The 13,649-nt window shown below is 37.3% G+C and overlaps 1 protein-coding gene across 6 annotated transcripts in view; it reads right to left on the reverse strand.

Annotated features, from left to right (window-relative positions):
- Positions 1-8,388: 8,388 nt before the first annotated feature.
- pax7a (paired box 7a) overlaps positions 8,389-13,649 on the reverse strand; it is a 177,569-nt gene continuing 172,308 nt past the window's right edge. For all 6 annotated transcript variants that reach the window (XM_061888451.1, XM_061888485.1, XM_061888441.1 and 3 more), the window contains one exon: positions 8,389-13,047. In XM_061888451.1, the coding sequence (XP_061744435.1) occupies positions 12,932-13,047 (116 nt within the window). In that variant the 3' untranslated portion in view covers positions 8,389-12,931. The remainder of the gene's footprint in view (positions 13,048-13,649) is intronic.

Consider the following 13,649-nt stretch of genomic DNA (forward strand, 5'->3'; position numbering starts at 1 on the left):
GGATTAGATTTATATCGCGCTTTTCTATTGTTAGATACTCAAAGCGCTCACAGAGAAGTTGGAACCCATCATTCATTCACACCTGGTGGTGGTAAGCTACATCTGTAGCCACAGCTGCCCTGGGGTAGACTGACGGAAGCATGGCTGCCAGTTTGCCCCTACGGGCCCGCCGACCACCACCAATCATTCATTCATTATTCATTCACCAGTGTGAGCGGCACCGGGGTCAATGGTTAAATGTCCTGCCCAAGGACACAACGGCAGCGATTTGGATGTCAATAGGTGGGAAGCGAACCTGCAACCCTCAGGTTTCTGGCACGGCCGCTTTACCCACTACCCCATGCCGCCCCCAAGTAAGCTGCCACGCCCTGCTTCGCTGCAGGACCGCAGGTCACACCACCCCTCCACAATGACCAATAGATTTCACTGTTTTTTTTTTTTTACAACATATTACTGTAAGTTGAAAAAAAAAGTAACACCCATGTTTTGTTTTTTTTACAGTAAAATTCTGTCGACTGAGCTGTCATTTTTTTATTTTTTTTTAAATCCACGGTTGATGATTTTATGGTACCACATTTGATTATGGTGAAAAACTGGCAGCTGAGTTGCCAAAATAAAATTAAACAGCGGTACTGCATTTCTATTAACAGTAAATGTGTTGTAGTAATAATAATAATAATTAAAAAATCACATATATTTTACAGTAAAAGTCTGGCAACTAAGCTGCCAGTTTTTTTTTCTGGAAAAAACAGTGGTCAAATCCACAGATTTTTTTTTAACTCTTTATGTAAAAAAATAAATAAAAAAGTAAAATATTTAAATTCATAGGCAAATTCATTCATTATTTACTGGCAGCCATGACTGCGGTGTGGCCCTCAATGAACACCCCTGGTCTAATGGGACAGGCCTAAGTCAACTCGGAGAAAATCCTTTATAAATTATTTAATATTTCTCTCCGGCCTGGCAGCAAATGCTTCACGGACCGATGTTTGGGGACCCCTGCTTTAAATGACATCACACAAATACATTTTTTTTTACGAGGACGCGACAGTGAGAGTACATCAAATATGTTTTTAATAGAATTCAGTAATTCATTTTTGGCCGTGAAGGTGGCCAGCAGGAGCATCTGGCATGAATAAGTCCTAATCAATGAAATTGATTTTGTTGCTAATCTTTGACGTATCCAACACTTATCCTCAAATTCAGCCCAATCATCGTGCTGTAAATTATGTGGAAAATAATGTTTTTTTGAAAAATAAATATTGACATATAATAATAATAATAATGTTAATAACTATAATAATAATGCCAGCAATATTTAAACCGGCATTGAAGTTTTTTCTCTATGATAAAAAAATAATGTCATGTTATTTTTGCATGATACTTAATTCTCCTTAAAACTATTTAAATGTAAAAGGGAAGAAATTATTCGATTCTATTACATTTTAGTAATCAGTATAATGTTTATATTATACTATTTTACTTTATTTATGTTCATTTTGCATGGCCCTGACACATCTTGGATGTGTTTGTTTGAATGTCTTTGTTTATCATTTATTTTCTGCTGGGTCTACTCTCTATTTTATGCTGCAGCTGTTACATATACTGTAATATTGTACATGGTAACTGTTATATATTGTATATATTATTTACAAATATATCAGTTTATATCATATACTGTATATATAATATATAAATATTACATATATGTTATATTTTATATTGCTACTATGGTACATTTTTAGTCCACTTTATACCTCCATTATCCTTTCCATCCTTACATTTTCCAGCCTTTGTAACTGAGCTACTGTGTGGAACAATTTCCCTTGTGGATCTTTAAAGTTTGTCTAAGTCTAAGTCTAGGTCTAAGTTATATTGCAAAAAAAGAGAAAACATATTATTTTTATTGATTTTATTAACCTAATTTAATATTTTCATATAATACATATATCTGTGTCGATTTTATTCTTGCAGAATTACTGCTTTAAAGTTGTCAAATTAGGACTTTAAACCAGGGGTGTCAAACTCATTTTCATTGAGTGCCAATAAGGGCTGCTTTCAGAGAGCGCTTTTTTAAAATAATTTGCATTATGCATGCGGGGAATAACCTTTGATTAATCCTGATTAATCGAAATGCACATGCATTTGATTATTAGATTTTTTTATGTATAACTTGCTTTAACATGATGAATAAAAGGTGAGAAGCAGATATTTAACTATTTGATTTTATCTCACAAAAGTTTAGTTTTTTTGCAATACAGTACATAATATTACAGTTGGCATGATCAGATAGTAGTAAAGTTTAAAATATGCTATTTTTACCGTCAAAATTGAAAGAACAAGTTTAGTAAAAAAAAAAAAAAATAAGTATTTTATTGAAACCCATTTTTTCCAGGCTTTCGTGGGCCTTTAGTTTGACCCCTTTGCTTAAAACCTTTGAACATTCAGAACTTTGTCTTCTTTTTTTTTTTAAATACTTTTTTTTGTTATTTTAGACTTTTTAGAGTGGCCCAAATTCTCCTTTTAAAGTGATATAATAATAATAATACATACAAATAATATTATTTATAATACTAATATTAATAATAATATAAAAAAATAAAATAATAATACTGCAATGAGGCGGCGACTTGTCCAGGGTGTATACCGTATTCCGCCTGATTGCAGCTGATATAGACTCCAGCACCCCCCGCAACTTTGAAAGGGACACGCGGTAGAAAATGGATGGATGGATGGATAATAAAAACAATGAAAAAATAAATAAAATAATAATAATAATAATAATAATAAAAGATTAGTGTCGATGCCAATCGAACAGTTACCAAATATCTCAATGTATTGGTCAATTTATAAAAAGAAACACGATTTTATTCTCGCAGAATTACTGCTTTAATGTTGTCAAATAATGACATTAAACCTTTGAACATTCACAGAGCGTTTTTTTTTTTTATTCATTTTTTAAAAATACTTTTTGGGTATTTTAGTCTTTTTAGGATGGCCCTAATTCTCCTTTTAAGGTGAACTAATACTACTACTAATAATAATAATAGTAAATATAAATAATATTATTTATAATAATAATATTAATGATAATATTAGTATAATAATAATAATAACAATAACAATAATAGTAATGATAATAAGATTAGTGTCAATGCTAATTGAACAGTTAGCAAATATCTAAATTTTTTGGTCAATTTTTAAAAGGAAACAGGATATAATGAAATATGACCACATAGATGTATAGTATTTTACAACAAAACACAATAGTAACAAACATTTTAAAAAAGCAATTACAAAGTATTCCAAAAAAATATATATATATATTTTGACTGTTCGGTAGTTTACTTTAAAATGTTTAATTATTAAATATTACATGGCATTCAACAAAACATGCCTAAACCGACTTACTGTAATAGAGGTTTAGTCGGATCAGTTAATTTCATAAATCCATTTCCTCATCCAATAAAAAAATAGTGTTCATGAAATTGCACATGAACAATAAAAAAATATTTCATTATTTTTTGCTATGTTTACATCTCTCACACAGCAATCTGGCATGATGTCTTAACTAATTACCAGCAGATGGTAATTAATCTTCCCGTATAGCTTTTATGAGACGTGGAGCAAACAAGCAGTTGGCGGCGTTGGTTGATGGCGTTGAAATAAAAAGTATGTGAGCTCAGATGTTCGACACGTTGCCATAAAGCAGCCGCGTTGACACCATAGCAAAGAGATTTGTAGACAACATTCCGCGGTTAACGACACTCTGACTGACTTCCTACAGCTGCGAGCCAGCACACTCGCTTACACCGCTGACATGTCCAGTCATCACGCAGCTGGAAAAAAACTTCAACTATTAGGGCACACGCAGACGAAATAACGTAGAACAATTGTTCAAGTGCAAGTTAAAAATCTACTATGCAAAGCCAAAGCGATTTATCAACAACACCCAGAAACGCCGCCCGCTCATCTAAGAGGGACTGATGCAAAGTTTAAGAATGTTCTGTGGTCAGAGGAGTCCACATTTCAAATTGTTTTTGGAAACCGGACGGTGTGTCCTCCGGGATAAAAGGAAAAGAACCATCCGGACTGTTCTAGGCGCAAAGTTGAAAAGCCAGGATCTGTGATGGTATGGGGGTGTATTAGTGCCCAAGGCATGGGTAACTTACACATCTGTGAAGGCATCATTAATTCTGAAAAGTACAGACAGGTTTTGGTGCAACATATGTTGCCATCCAAGCAATGTTATCATGGACGCCCCTGCTTATTTCAGCAAGACAATGCCAAGCCATGTGTTGCAATAGCGTGACTTTATACTAAAAGAGTGCGGGTACTAAAATGGCCTACCTTTAGTCCAGACCTGTCTCCCATTGAAAATGTGTGGCGCAATATGAAGTCGAAAATACCGAAACGGAGACCCCGGACTGTTGAACAACTTAAGCTGTACATTAAGCAAGAATGGGTAAGAATTCCACCTGAAAAGCTTAAAAAATTGGTCTCCTAAATTCCCAAATGTTTATTAATTGTTGTTAAAAGGAAAGGCCATGTAACGCAGTGGTAAAAATGCCCCTGTGCCAACTTTTTTGCAATGTGTTGCTCCCATTAAATTCTAAGTTAATGATTCTTTGCAAAAAAAAAAGTTTGTCAGTTCGAAAAATAAATATATTGTCTTTGCAGTCGATTCAATTGAATGTAAGTTGAAAAGGATTTGCAATTCATTGTATTCAGTTTTTATTTACAAATTACACAGCATGTCGACTTCACTGGTTTTGGGTTTTGTAGTTGAATGACAGCACTGTCATGTCTTGAGGGGGTCTGTGTCGCTCTCACTGGCACTTAACGACATCGAGGACGGCACACAGAAAACTACAAATGTGCTGACTTGCTTCACGGCATACGTCACTCCCGCTTTCCCAATCCATTAAAAAGACGGAAGTCGATGCGAACGCCTGCATGCTGAAAGAAAACTAAAAGAAGAAAAAGAAGAACGTTCACATGCAATTACTGCTAACATGGTAGAAGCTGCTAAACTAAACAAAAAGTTTTGTCTGAGGACACAAAAAAAAAAGAAAAAGTAAAGCTACCCGGATAAACCAACTATCAAGGATCATCATGGTCCCGGCTTTCACTCGTTGGCGTGAGCTCAAAGATGAGGAGGAATTTTCTGACTAATGCATTGGCTCGGTTCCTGCAAAACGAGCTAGTGACTTTTGATGCTTAAATCAATATGATAATGTTATATTAAAGTTAAAGTACCAATGATTGTCGCACACATACTAGGTGTGGCGAAATTATTCTCTGCATTTGAACCATCACCCTTTCACACCCCCTGGGAGGTGAGGGGAGCAGTGAGCAGCGGTGGCCACGCTCTGGAGTAATCTTTGGCCTACTGAAATGAGATTTTCTTATTTAAACGGGGATAGCAGGTCCATTCTATGTGTCATACTTGATCATTTCCCGATATTGCCATACTTTTGCTGAAAGGATTTAGTAGAGAACATCGACGATAGAGTTCGCAACTTTTGGTCGCTAATAAAAAAAGCCTTGCCTGTACCGGAAGTACCAGACGATGCGCGCGTGACGTCACGGGTTGTGGAGCTCCTCAAATCCTTACATTGTTTACAATCATGGCCACCAGCAGCGAGAGCGATTCGGACCGAGAAAGCGATGATTTCCCCATTAATTTGAGCAAGGATGAAAGATTCGTGGATGAGGAAAGTGAGAGTGAAGGACTAGAAAAAAAATAAATGAAATGAAATAAAAACTAGACAGCAGAGCGATTCAGATGTTATTAGACAAATTTACTAGGATAATTCTGGAAAATCCCTTATATGCTTATTTTGTTACTAGTGTTTTAGTGAGATTCGTACCTCTACAACCGGAAAGTCGGAGGGGTGTGGCCACGGGTGTGGTGACCGCCAGTGTCTCCAAAGGAAGCCACGTTTCTCGATGAGGCAAAGGCAGCCGGTCGGGCCGGGCTGAGATTTTTTATTTTTTTCCCCTCCTCCACGGTGGAAGCATCCGACGGTCGGGGGCGGCCGGTGGGAGGAGGCAAGAGAGTCGCAGCTGCCTCTTTGACAGGTGCAGAAGGAACGACGCAAGCTATCCGCTCATGTCTACGGTAAGAGCCGACTTATTACCACCATTTTCTCACCGAAACCTGCCGGTTGACATGTGGTAGGGAACCATGTTCGCTTGACCGCTCTGTTCCATAGTAAAGCTTCACCGTCATCTTGCGGGAATGTAAACAATGAAACACCGGCTGTGTTTGTGTTGCTAAAGGCGGCCGCAATACACCGCTTCCCACCTACATCTTTCTTCTTTGACGTCTCCATTATTAACTGAACAAATTGCAGAAGATTCAGCAACACAGATGTCCAGGATAATGTGTAATTATGCGATGAAAAGAGACAACTTATAGCTGTGAAAGTTGCTGGACCAAAATGTCCTCTATAATGCGTGACGTCACGCTCAAGCAACATGCTTCACTACACACCGTAGCTCACCGGCATCAAAACGTAATTGGTGGATCTACACCTAACATCCACAGTAATGATACCAAGTACATGCACGTATCTAGTCGATGCTACTATGATTGCATCGATATTTTTTGGCATCACAATATCTTTTTTAAATTTATATTATGTTTTATTATAAACCCAGGAAATATGTCCTTGGACACAGAAGGACTTTGAATACGACCAATGTATGATCCTGTAACGTCTTGGTATCGGACTGATACCCAAATTTGTGGTATCATCCAAAACAAATGTAAGTATCAAACAACAGAAGAATAAGTGATTATTATATTTTAACAGAAGTGTAGATAGAACATGTTAAAAGGCAAAGTAAGCAGAGATTAACAGTAAATGAACAGGTAGATTAATAATTCATTTTCTACCGCTTGTCCTTAATAATGTTGACAAAATAATAGAATGGAAAATGACACAATATGTTACTGCATATGTCAGCAGACTAATGAGTCTATGTTTGTTTACTTATAACTAAAAGACAAGTTGTCTTATATGTTCACTATTTTATTTAAGTATTTACCGCAATAAGAAACATAATTTTAATATACCGCAATATTTTTTTGTTAAAAAAAAAAAAGCCAATAACGCATTTTTTTGTGGTCCCCTTCATTTAGAAAAGTACCAAGAAGTACCAAAATAATTTCAGTACCGGTACCAAAATATTGGTATCGTTACAACACTACTACTGTCTTATCCAGCGGTCCCCAAACTTTTTGACTCGGGGGGTCGCATTGGTTAAAAAAAAAAAAAAAGAATATATATATATATATATATATATATATATATATATATATATATATATACATATATATATATATATAGATAGCCTGGCCCCTGGCCAAATTTTTTCTAACCCAATACGGCCCACCGGCATATATATATATATATATATATATATATATATATATATATATATATATATATTTAAACGAAAACAAGTCCCATGTCCACTGATGTTTAAAAACTACACTCGGAGTCTATATTACGTTGCCCCAACAATTTTGCCATTTTTTTCTCCCTCGTGCACTAATTGACTGAAAGAGCGAGCACGTGATGATGTCATGTTATCGATGGGAAAATGCATTTTTAGACAATATGATTTGCCTGAGCGGCGAGGAGACCCTGACAGTAACAAGTGGTAGAAAATGGATTGATGGATGTGCTAGAAAGAACAGATACAAAAATAAAAAATAAATAAATAAAAAAATAATAAATAAAACTTTTTAATTTTTTTTATTCAGGTCTACCCGTAGTTTGGGGACCCCTGGTCTTATTGATATTTTTTAATTTAGTCATCTTAATGCCTGAAAATGCTCAACTTAGGATCGACTGTGGAGAGACGGAGCCGACGAACCGACAGCAGGATAGGACAAACACCGGTCCTACCAAAGATGGCGGCCAGGAGACGCAGCATGCAGCGTAGCGGAGAGGCGGGGCATGCTTGGAGCGACGCTGCGGCAATCCGAGTCAGGTGCATAGATCACACACCTGCTCTCAATCCTTCCATCTTCTCCTGTAGCATAAAAGGGGAGAAGGAGGAACAATCGGGGCAGAAGTAGGAGAACCAGGAGAAAGACCTAAAGAGTGAGTGTGAGCCGACGAGGACGCGGCCGACTTAAGGCGAGAGAAAAGCGAGCAGGATCGGAACAGCTGAAAAGCGATCCGAGCAAAAGGCAAAGCTGATCAGCGATGTCATTCCTCAATGGTCCATGTAGGAAGCCGTTCACACCAACAAATTGCACTTAAAAAAATATATATTTAAATCGCGATGTGGCGTGGGGACAACTGCATTCCTCTTCTAACTCAGACAGAAAAAAAAAAATAAATAAATAAAAAATGTTGCTGGGCAGAATTGTATTTGTGATCTTTATTTGATAACAGTTACGCCAGTGTTACAGTAAACACACCCACAGGCTGAAGGTAGTAAAGAGCAATACAAGATTTGCCACTAGTCTAATATTGATACAGCAGAATAAATTATACTTATGATCATATACACACATGCCAACAGAAGAGAAAAGATGCCAGAAAGCAAGTAAGCACTTTTAAGGGCGTTGGGAATAAGACGCTTTAAATATCCAAATGTTTATTGAAGTGTTAGAAACGTGTTGATACACTAAAGACAATTCTAATTTTTTTCAATATACACAAGTTCACAGGAGAAACTGCAGTTCAGTGCGTGGAGTCAAGTCCTCGGCTTGAGAGGAAAGCTCAAGTCCCGGCTTGAGGTGAAGGCAGGGGGGGGAAAAAAGCCAAAGAAGAAGCTCGTCCAGTGGTCCATAGGCAAGCACTTTATGGTCCTCTCCCCATGTCCACTTCTTTTGCGTTTCCTTCCAAATCCTCCATCCTCTCCCGTGATTCCAACGCCATTAAATACGAGTCAAAACAAAACCAACAGAGAGTCCCTGGACTGGCGGTTTTGTTTTAGTATAAAACATATTCTTTATAAACAACCATTGTACACGTATGAAAGGAACTGAAAGAAAAAAGAACATGTAGAAGAAGGAGGGGGGGCTCAGGGTGGGATCAATGGTGTCAAAGTTCAAGTATGAGTGCTGCACAATGTTGTCATGGGGGCACATTCATGTCTTTTTCTTACTGCATCTACATAACAGGCGGCTCAGGTCGCGTACTTGAAAAAAACAAAACACGTCGGAACGCTTTATTGTAATTCTAAGTTAAGATTTTTGAAAAATTACGACTTAATTCGTGCAAAATAATGTGTCCTTGACTGCTTATTTTATTTGAATATTCCCATTTTAAAATGTTTTTACCCTGTGAAATCATCTCTGAATGTCCATCCATCCATCTATCTTCCGCTTATCCTAGGTCGGGTCACGGGGGCAGCAGCCTAAGCAGGGAAGCCCAGACTTTCTTCTCCCCAGCCACTTCGTCTAGCTCTTCCCGGGGGATCCCGAGGCGTTCCCAGGCCAGCCGGGAGACATAGTCTTCCCAACGTGTCCTGGGTCTTCCCCGTGGCCTCCTACCGGTTGGACGTGCCCTAAACACATCCTGACCAGATGCCCGAACCACCTTATCTGGCTCCTCTCGATGTGGAGGAGCAGTGGCTTTACCACGGCGGAGGAAACTCATTTCGGCCGCTTGTACCCGTGATCTTATCCTTTCGGTCATGACCCAAAGCTCATGACCATAGGTGAGGATGGGAACGTGGATCGACCGGTAAATTGAGAACTTTGCCTTCCGGCTCAGCTCCTTCTTCACCACAACGGATTGGTACAACGTCCGCATTACTGACGACGCCGCACCGATCCGCCTGTCAATCTCACGATCCACTCTTCCCTCACTCGTGAACTAGACTCCGAGGTACTTGAACTCCTCCACTTGGGGCAGGGTCTCCTCCCCAACCCATCTCTGAATATAAACACTATATTCTTGTAAAATCTTTTTTTTCCTCCTAATATTCTTTTTCCCCGGAAATTAATACCAAAATAATCTTTCTTATCTTGATGTCTTTATTTCCACAATCTTACAACATTTGCATGAGTTTACCTTATTTTTTCTTCTCAGAAACGGCAATGAGGACTTTATTGTTCTCATTAGAACTTCGTAAAAATCCGATGTTATTCCTGTAAAACTTTTTCTTGTAGTAGGACTACTTTGTTGACATTCTCTCAGTGGAATGTTTTCATGTTTGTTATTTGCAACTTTGGTATGATGACCAATAACTCAAATTGCAGATTTTCCTAAAATTGCTAATTTTCCTAAAAGTGCCGATTTTCCTTAAATTGCAGATTTTCCTAAAATCACGATTTGATTGTAGAATTGTATTTTCTCTTATAATATGACAATTTTATTGTCATTATATTAATGTTTCTCATTCGTTAATGTACTACATGAATTTTTTTTTAAATATCCTACTTTAATTCTTGTACATTTATGACCTTTTCAAAACATTTTTTTTATTATCGTAATTCAGAATATCATAGAATGTTACCATTTTCCCTGTCAAAATGTCTTATTACAACAATAACACTTTAATTTGTTGAAAAATAGTTCTCTTTTCCCCCCTGTGAAATCCAACATTTTTCCTTGGAAAATCTTAATTTTTTCTGATATTTTTTTGTTTTTTTCCTCGGAAATTAATACCAAAATTATCTTTCTTATCTTGACGTCCTTAACATATTGCGATTTCATTTTCACAATCTTACTCTTTTTGCATGAATTTACCTTATTTTTTCTTCTCAGAAACGGCAATGAGGACTTTATTGTTGTCATTAGAACTTCGGAAAATTACGATGTTATTCCTGTAAAACTTTTCCTCGTAATTCGACTACTCAGTGGAATGTTTTCATTTTTGTTATTTTCAACTTTTGTATGACTACGAACAGCTCAAAATTTCAGATTTTCCTAAAATTGACAATTTCCCTAAAATTGCCCATTTTTCTAAAATTGCCCATTTTTCTAAAATTTACGATTTTTCTAAAATTACGATTTAATTGTAGAATCGTATTTCCTCTCAAAATATGACAACTTTATTCTCATAATTTCAATGTTTCTCATTCTTTATTGATGTACTACATTACATTTTTGGGGGGAAAATCCGACTTTAATTCTTGTACATTTATGACCTTTTTTTATAACTTTTTTTTTGTTTTTACCGTAATTCAGAATATCGTGGAATGTTAAAATTTTCCCTGTCAAATTTGACCATTCTTGTCCCAAAAATTTCTTATTGCGATAAGACTTTCATTTGTTGTAAAATGGTTATCTCTTTTCCCCTGTGAAATCCAACATTATTTTTGTAAAATCTTCATTTTTTTCCTGATATTTTTGTTTGTTTTTTCCCCCAGAAATGAATACCAAAATCATCTATTTTATCTCGACGTCCTTAACACATTGCGATTTTATTTTCATAATCTTACAACATTTGCATGAATTTACCTTATTTTTTCTTCTCAGAAACTGCAATGAGGACTTTATTGTTCTCATAAGAACTTCGGAAAATTCCGATGTTATTCCTGTGATTCGACTACTTTGTTCTCATTCTCTCAGTGGAATGCTTTCATTTTTGTTATTTGCAATTTTTGTATGTTTACGAATAGCTCAAAATTGACGATTTTACTAAAATTTACGATTTTCCTACAATTGCAGATTTTCCTAAATTGCGATGTATTTGTAGAATCGTATTTTCTCTCATAACATGACAACTTTATTCGCATAATATTAATGTTTTTCATTCGTTGATGTACTACAGTCATATTTGTTTTGATAATATCCTACTTTGATTCTTGTACATTTATGACCTTTTCATATATTTTTTTTTTCCGTAAAATTTTCCCTGTCAAATTGTGCCATTCTTGTCCCAAAAATGTGTTATTGCGATAAAAAGACGTTATATTTCTACATGGGAAAATCCACAAAACGTCTAGAAAGACCTTTTTGTCATATTACGAGATTTTTTTGAAACAGCGATTCAACTCTCCAAAAAAACGTTCTCCCTCGTAACTTTTACCCGTAAACCGCAAACATATTTCTGCCGATATTTGTTATTTAATCTTGTAAACTTAATCTGCTGCACAAGTGTTGATTTACAGTATTTGGACGACACAAGTGGTTTGTTTCTGCTGGAATGCTCCTTACTTCGGAATGTTTGAGGTGAAGGTGCGTTTGTACAAGATGCTGTCAAGTGAAAAAAATAAGACTAACAATAGGATTGTGTTTGTGTGTGTGTGAGAGAGAGATTTGATCTGCTTTACACACTAGCAGAGGGCATTTAAAGGGGGGCTGTAATATAGCTAGGCTTCCATTTTTCTAAACAAAATGCATTAATTTCCCCAATCCCATTTTACAACAAAGCCCCCCTTCCCTGTGGACCCCGGCTAAGGATGGCGTGGAGGTTACAGGGGGGAGGAAGGAGGGGGGGGGGGGGGGGGGGGGCTGGCTATTGGCGGCCAAAACACTGCTTAAAATTCCCTGCAAGACCCCTCCAGACAGACTTCCCACACAGTGGCCAAGTTCTTTTGGAATGTCAAGATGAATATGAAAGCGGGAAGGTCAAATCGCTCACTAAAAGCGGGGGGTGGTCGAAGAGCAGCTTGGAAAACAATCATCGTGCTCCTCCTCGCGAGCACATCAGTGGAAATCGAACAACGTTAGCAATAATAGAGAACAGCAACAAGAATGTTATCATTATTAACAATAATATCAAAAGAGAAGGAATGATAATTAAGTACTATCAACATCAAGGTCACATGAGTACATGTTGCCAGTGGCTCTGGTGGGGGGATTTGCGGGGTGGGGTCCAATGTGTGGTCCTCTTTAAAGTGTTGCCCCGTCCCTTCCTGTCCGTCCCACTTCCGGTGCTGGACTTGTGGCGGTCCCCACTTGGCCGAGCGTAGAGGCGTGTGTGAGATGGAGGGAGGGTGGGGGGGTCTTCAGTAGGCCTGCCCCGTCTCCACCTGCAGCAGTCCCAGCACGGCCGAGTGGTCTCCAAGCTTCATCCTCCTCTGAGTGGACAAGCTCACGTTCTTAGCCAGGTAGTCCACGGCAGCTACGGCCACAAAGAAGACCACATGGTCACTACACAGGTGGGGGTCAAATGTCAGCAGCATGGTCAGGGGTGTAGTGGTGGTTCACATGGCACAGCAGCTTGTTGGAGAGTGATCCCGCCTCATTGTGACAACGTAGAAGGTCACACCGCTCACTTTATTGCAGTCTTGATTTTGTCATAATAACTTTATAATATGATTATATTAGGCAGTTTTTGTTAGATTTCAAAAAAAAATATTTTTGTTGTTTTAGTATTACTCTACTTTATAATATCATGTTTTGTAGTGTTTTTTCAATACATTTATTGTTGTCTTTTTTAATGCACATACTTTGTACATTTATGTTAAAAATATGTACATATATATATATATATATATATATACGTATACATATATACAAAAACATATACATGTCGATATATACGTCTGTATATATACACGTGTGTATTTATCCACACTTACATATGTATACAAACATATATATATATATATATATATGTATATATCCATCCATCCATCCATTTTCTACCGCTTATTCCCTTTTGGGGTCGCGGGGGGGGCGCTGGCGCCTATCTCAGCTACAATCGGGCGGAAGGCGGGGTAC

This window comes from Nerophis ophidion, linkage group LG02 (assembly GCF_033978795.1).
Source record: "Nerophis ophidion isolate RoL-2023_Sa linkage group LG02, RoL_Noph_v1.0, whole genome shotgun sequence".
NCBI lineage: Eukaryota > Metazoa > Chordata > Actinopteri > Syngnathiformes > Syngnathidae > Nerophis > Nerophis ophidion.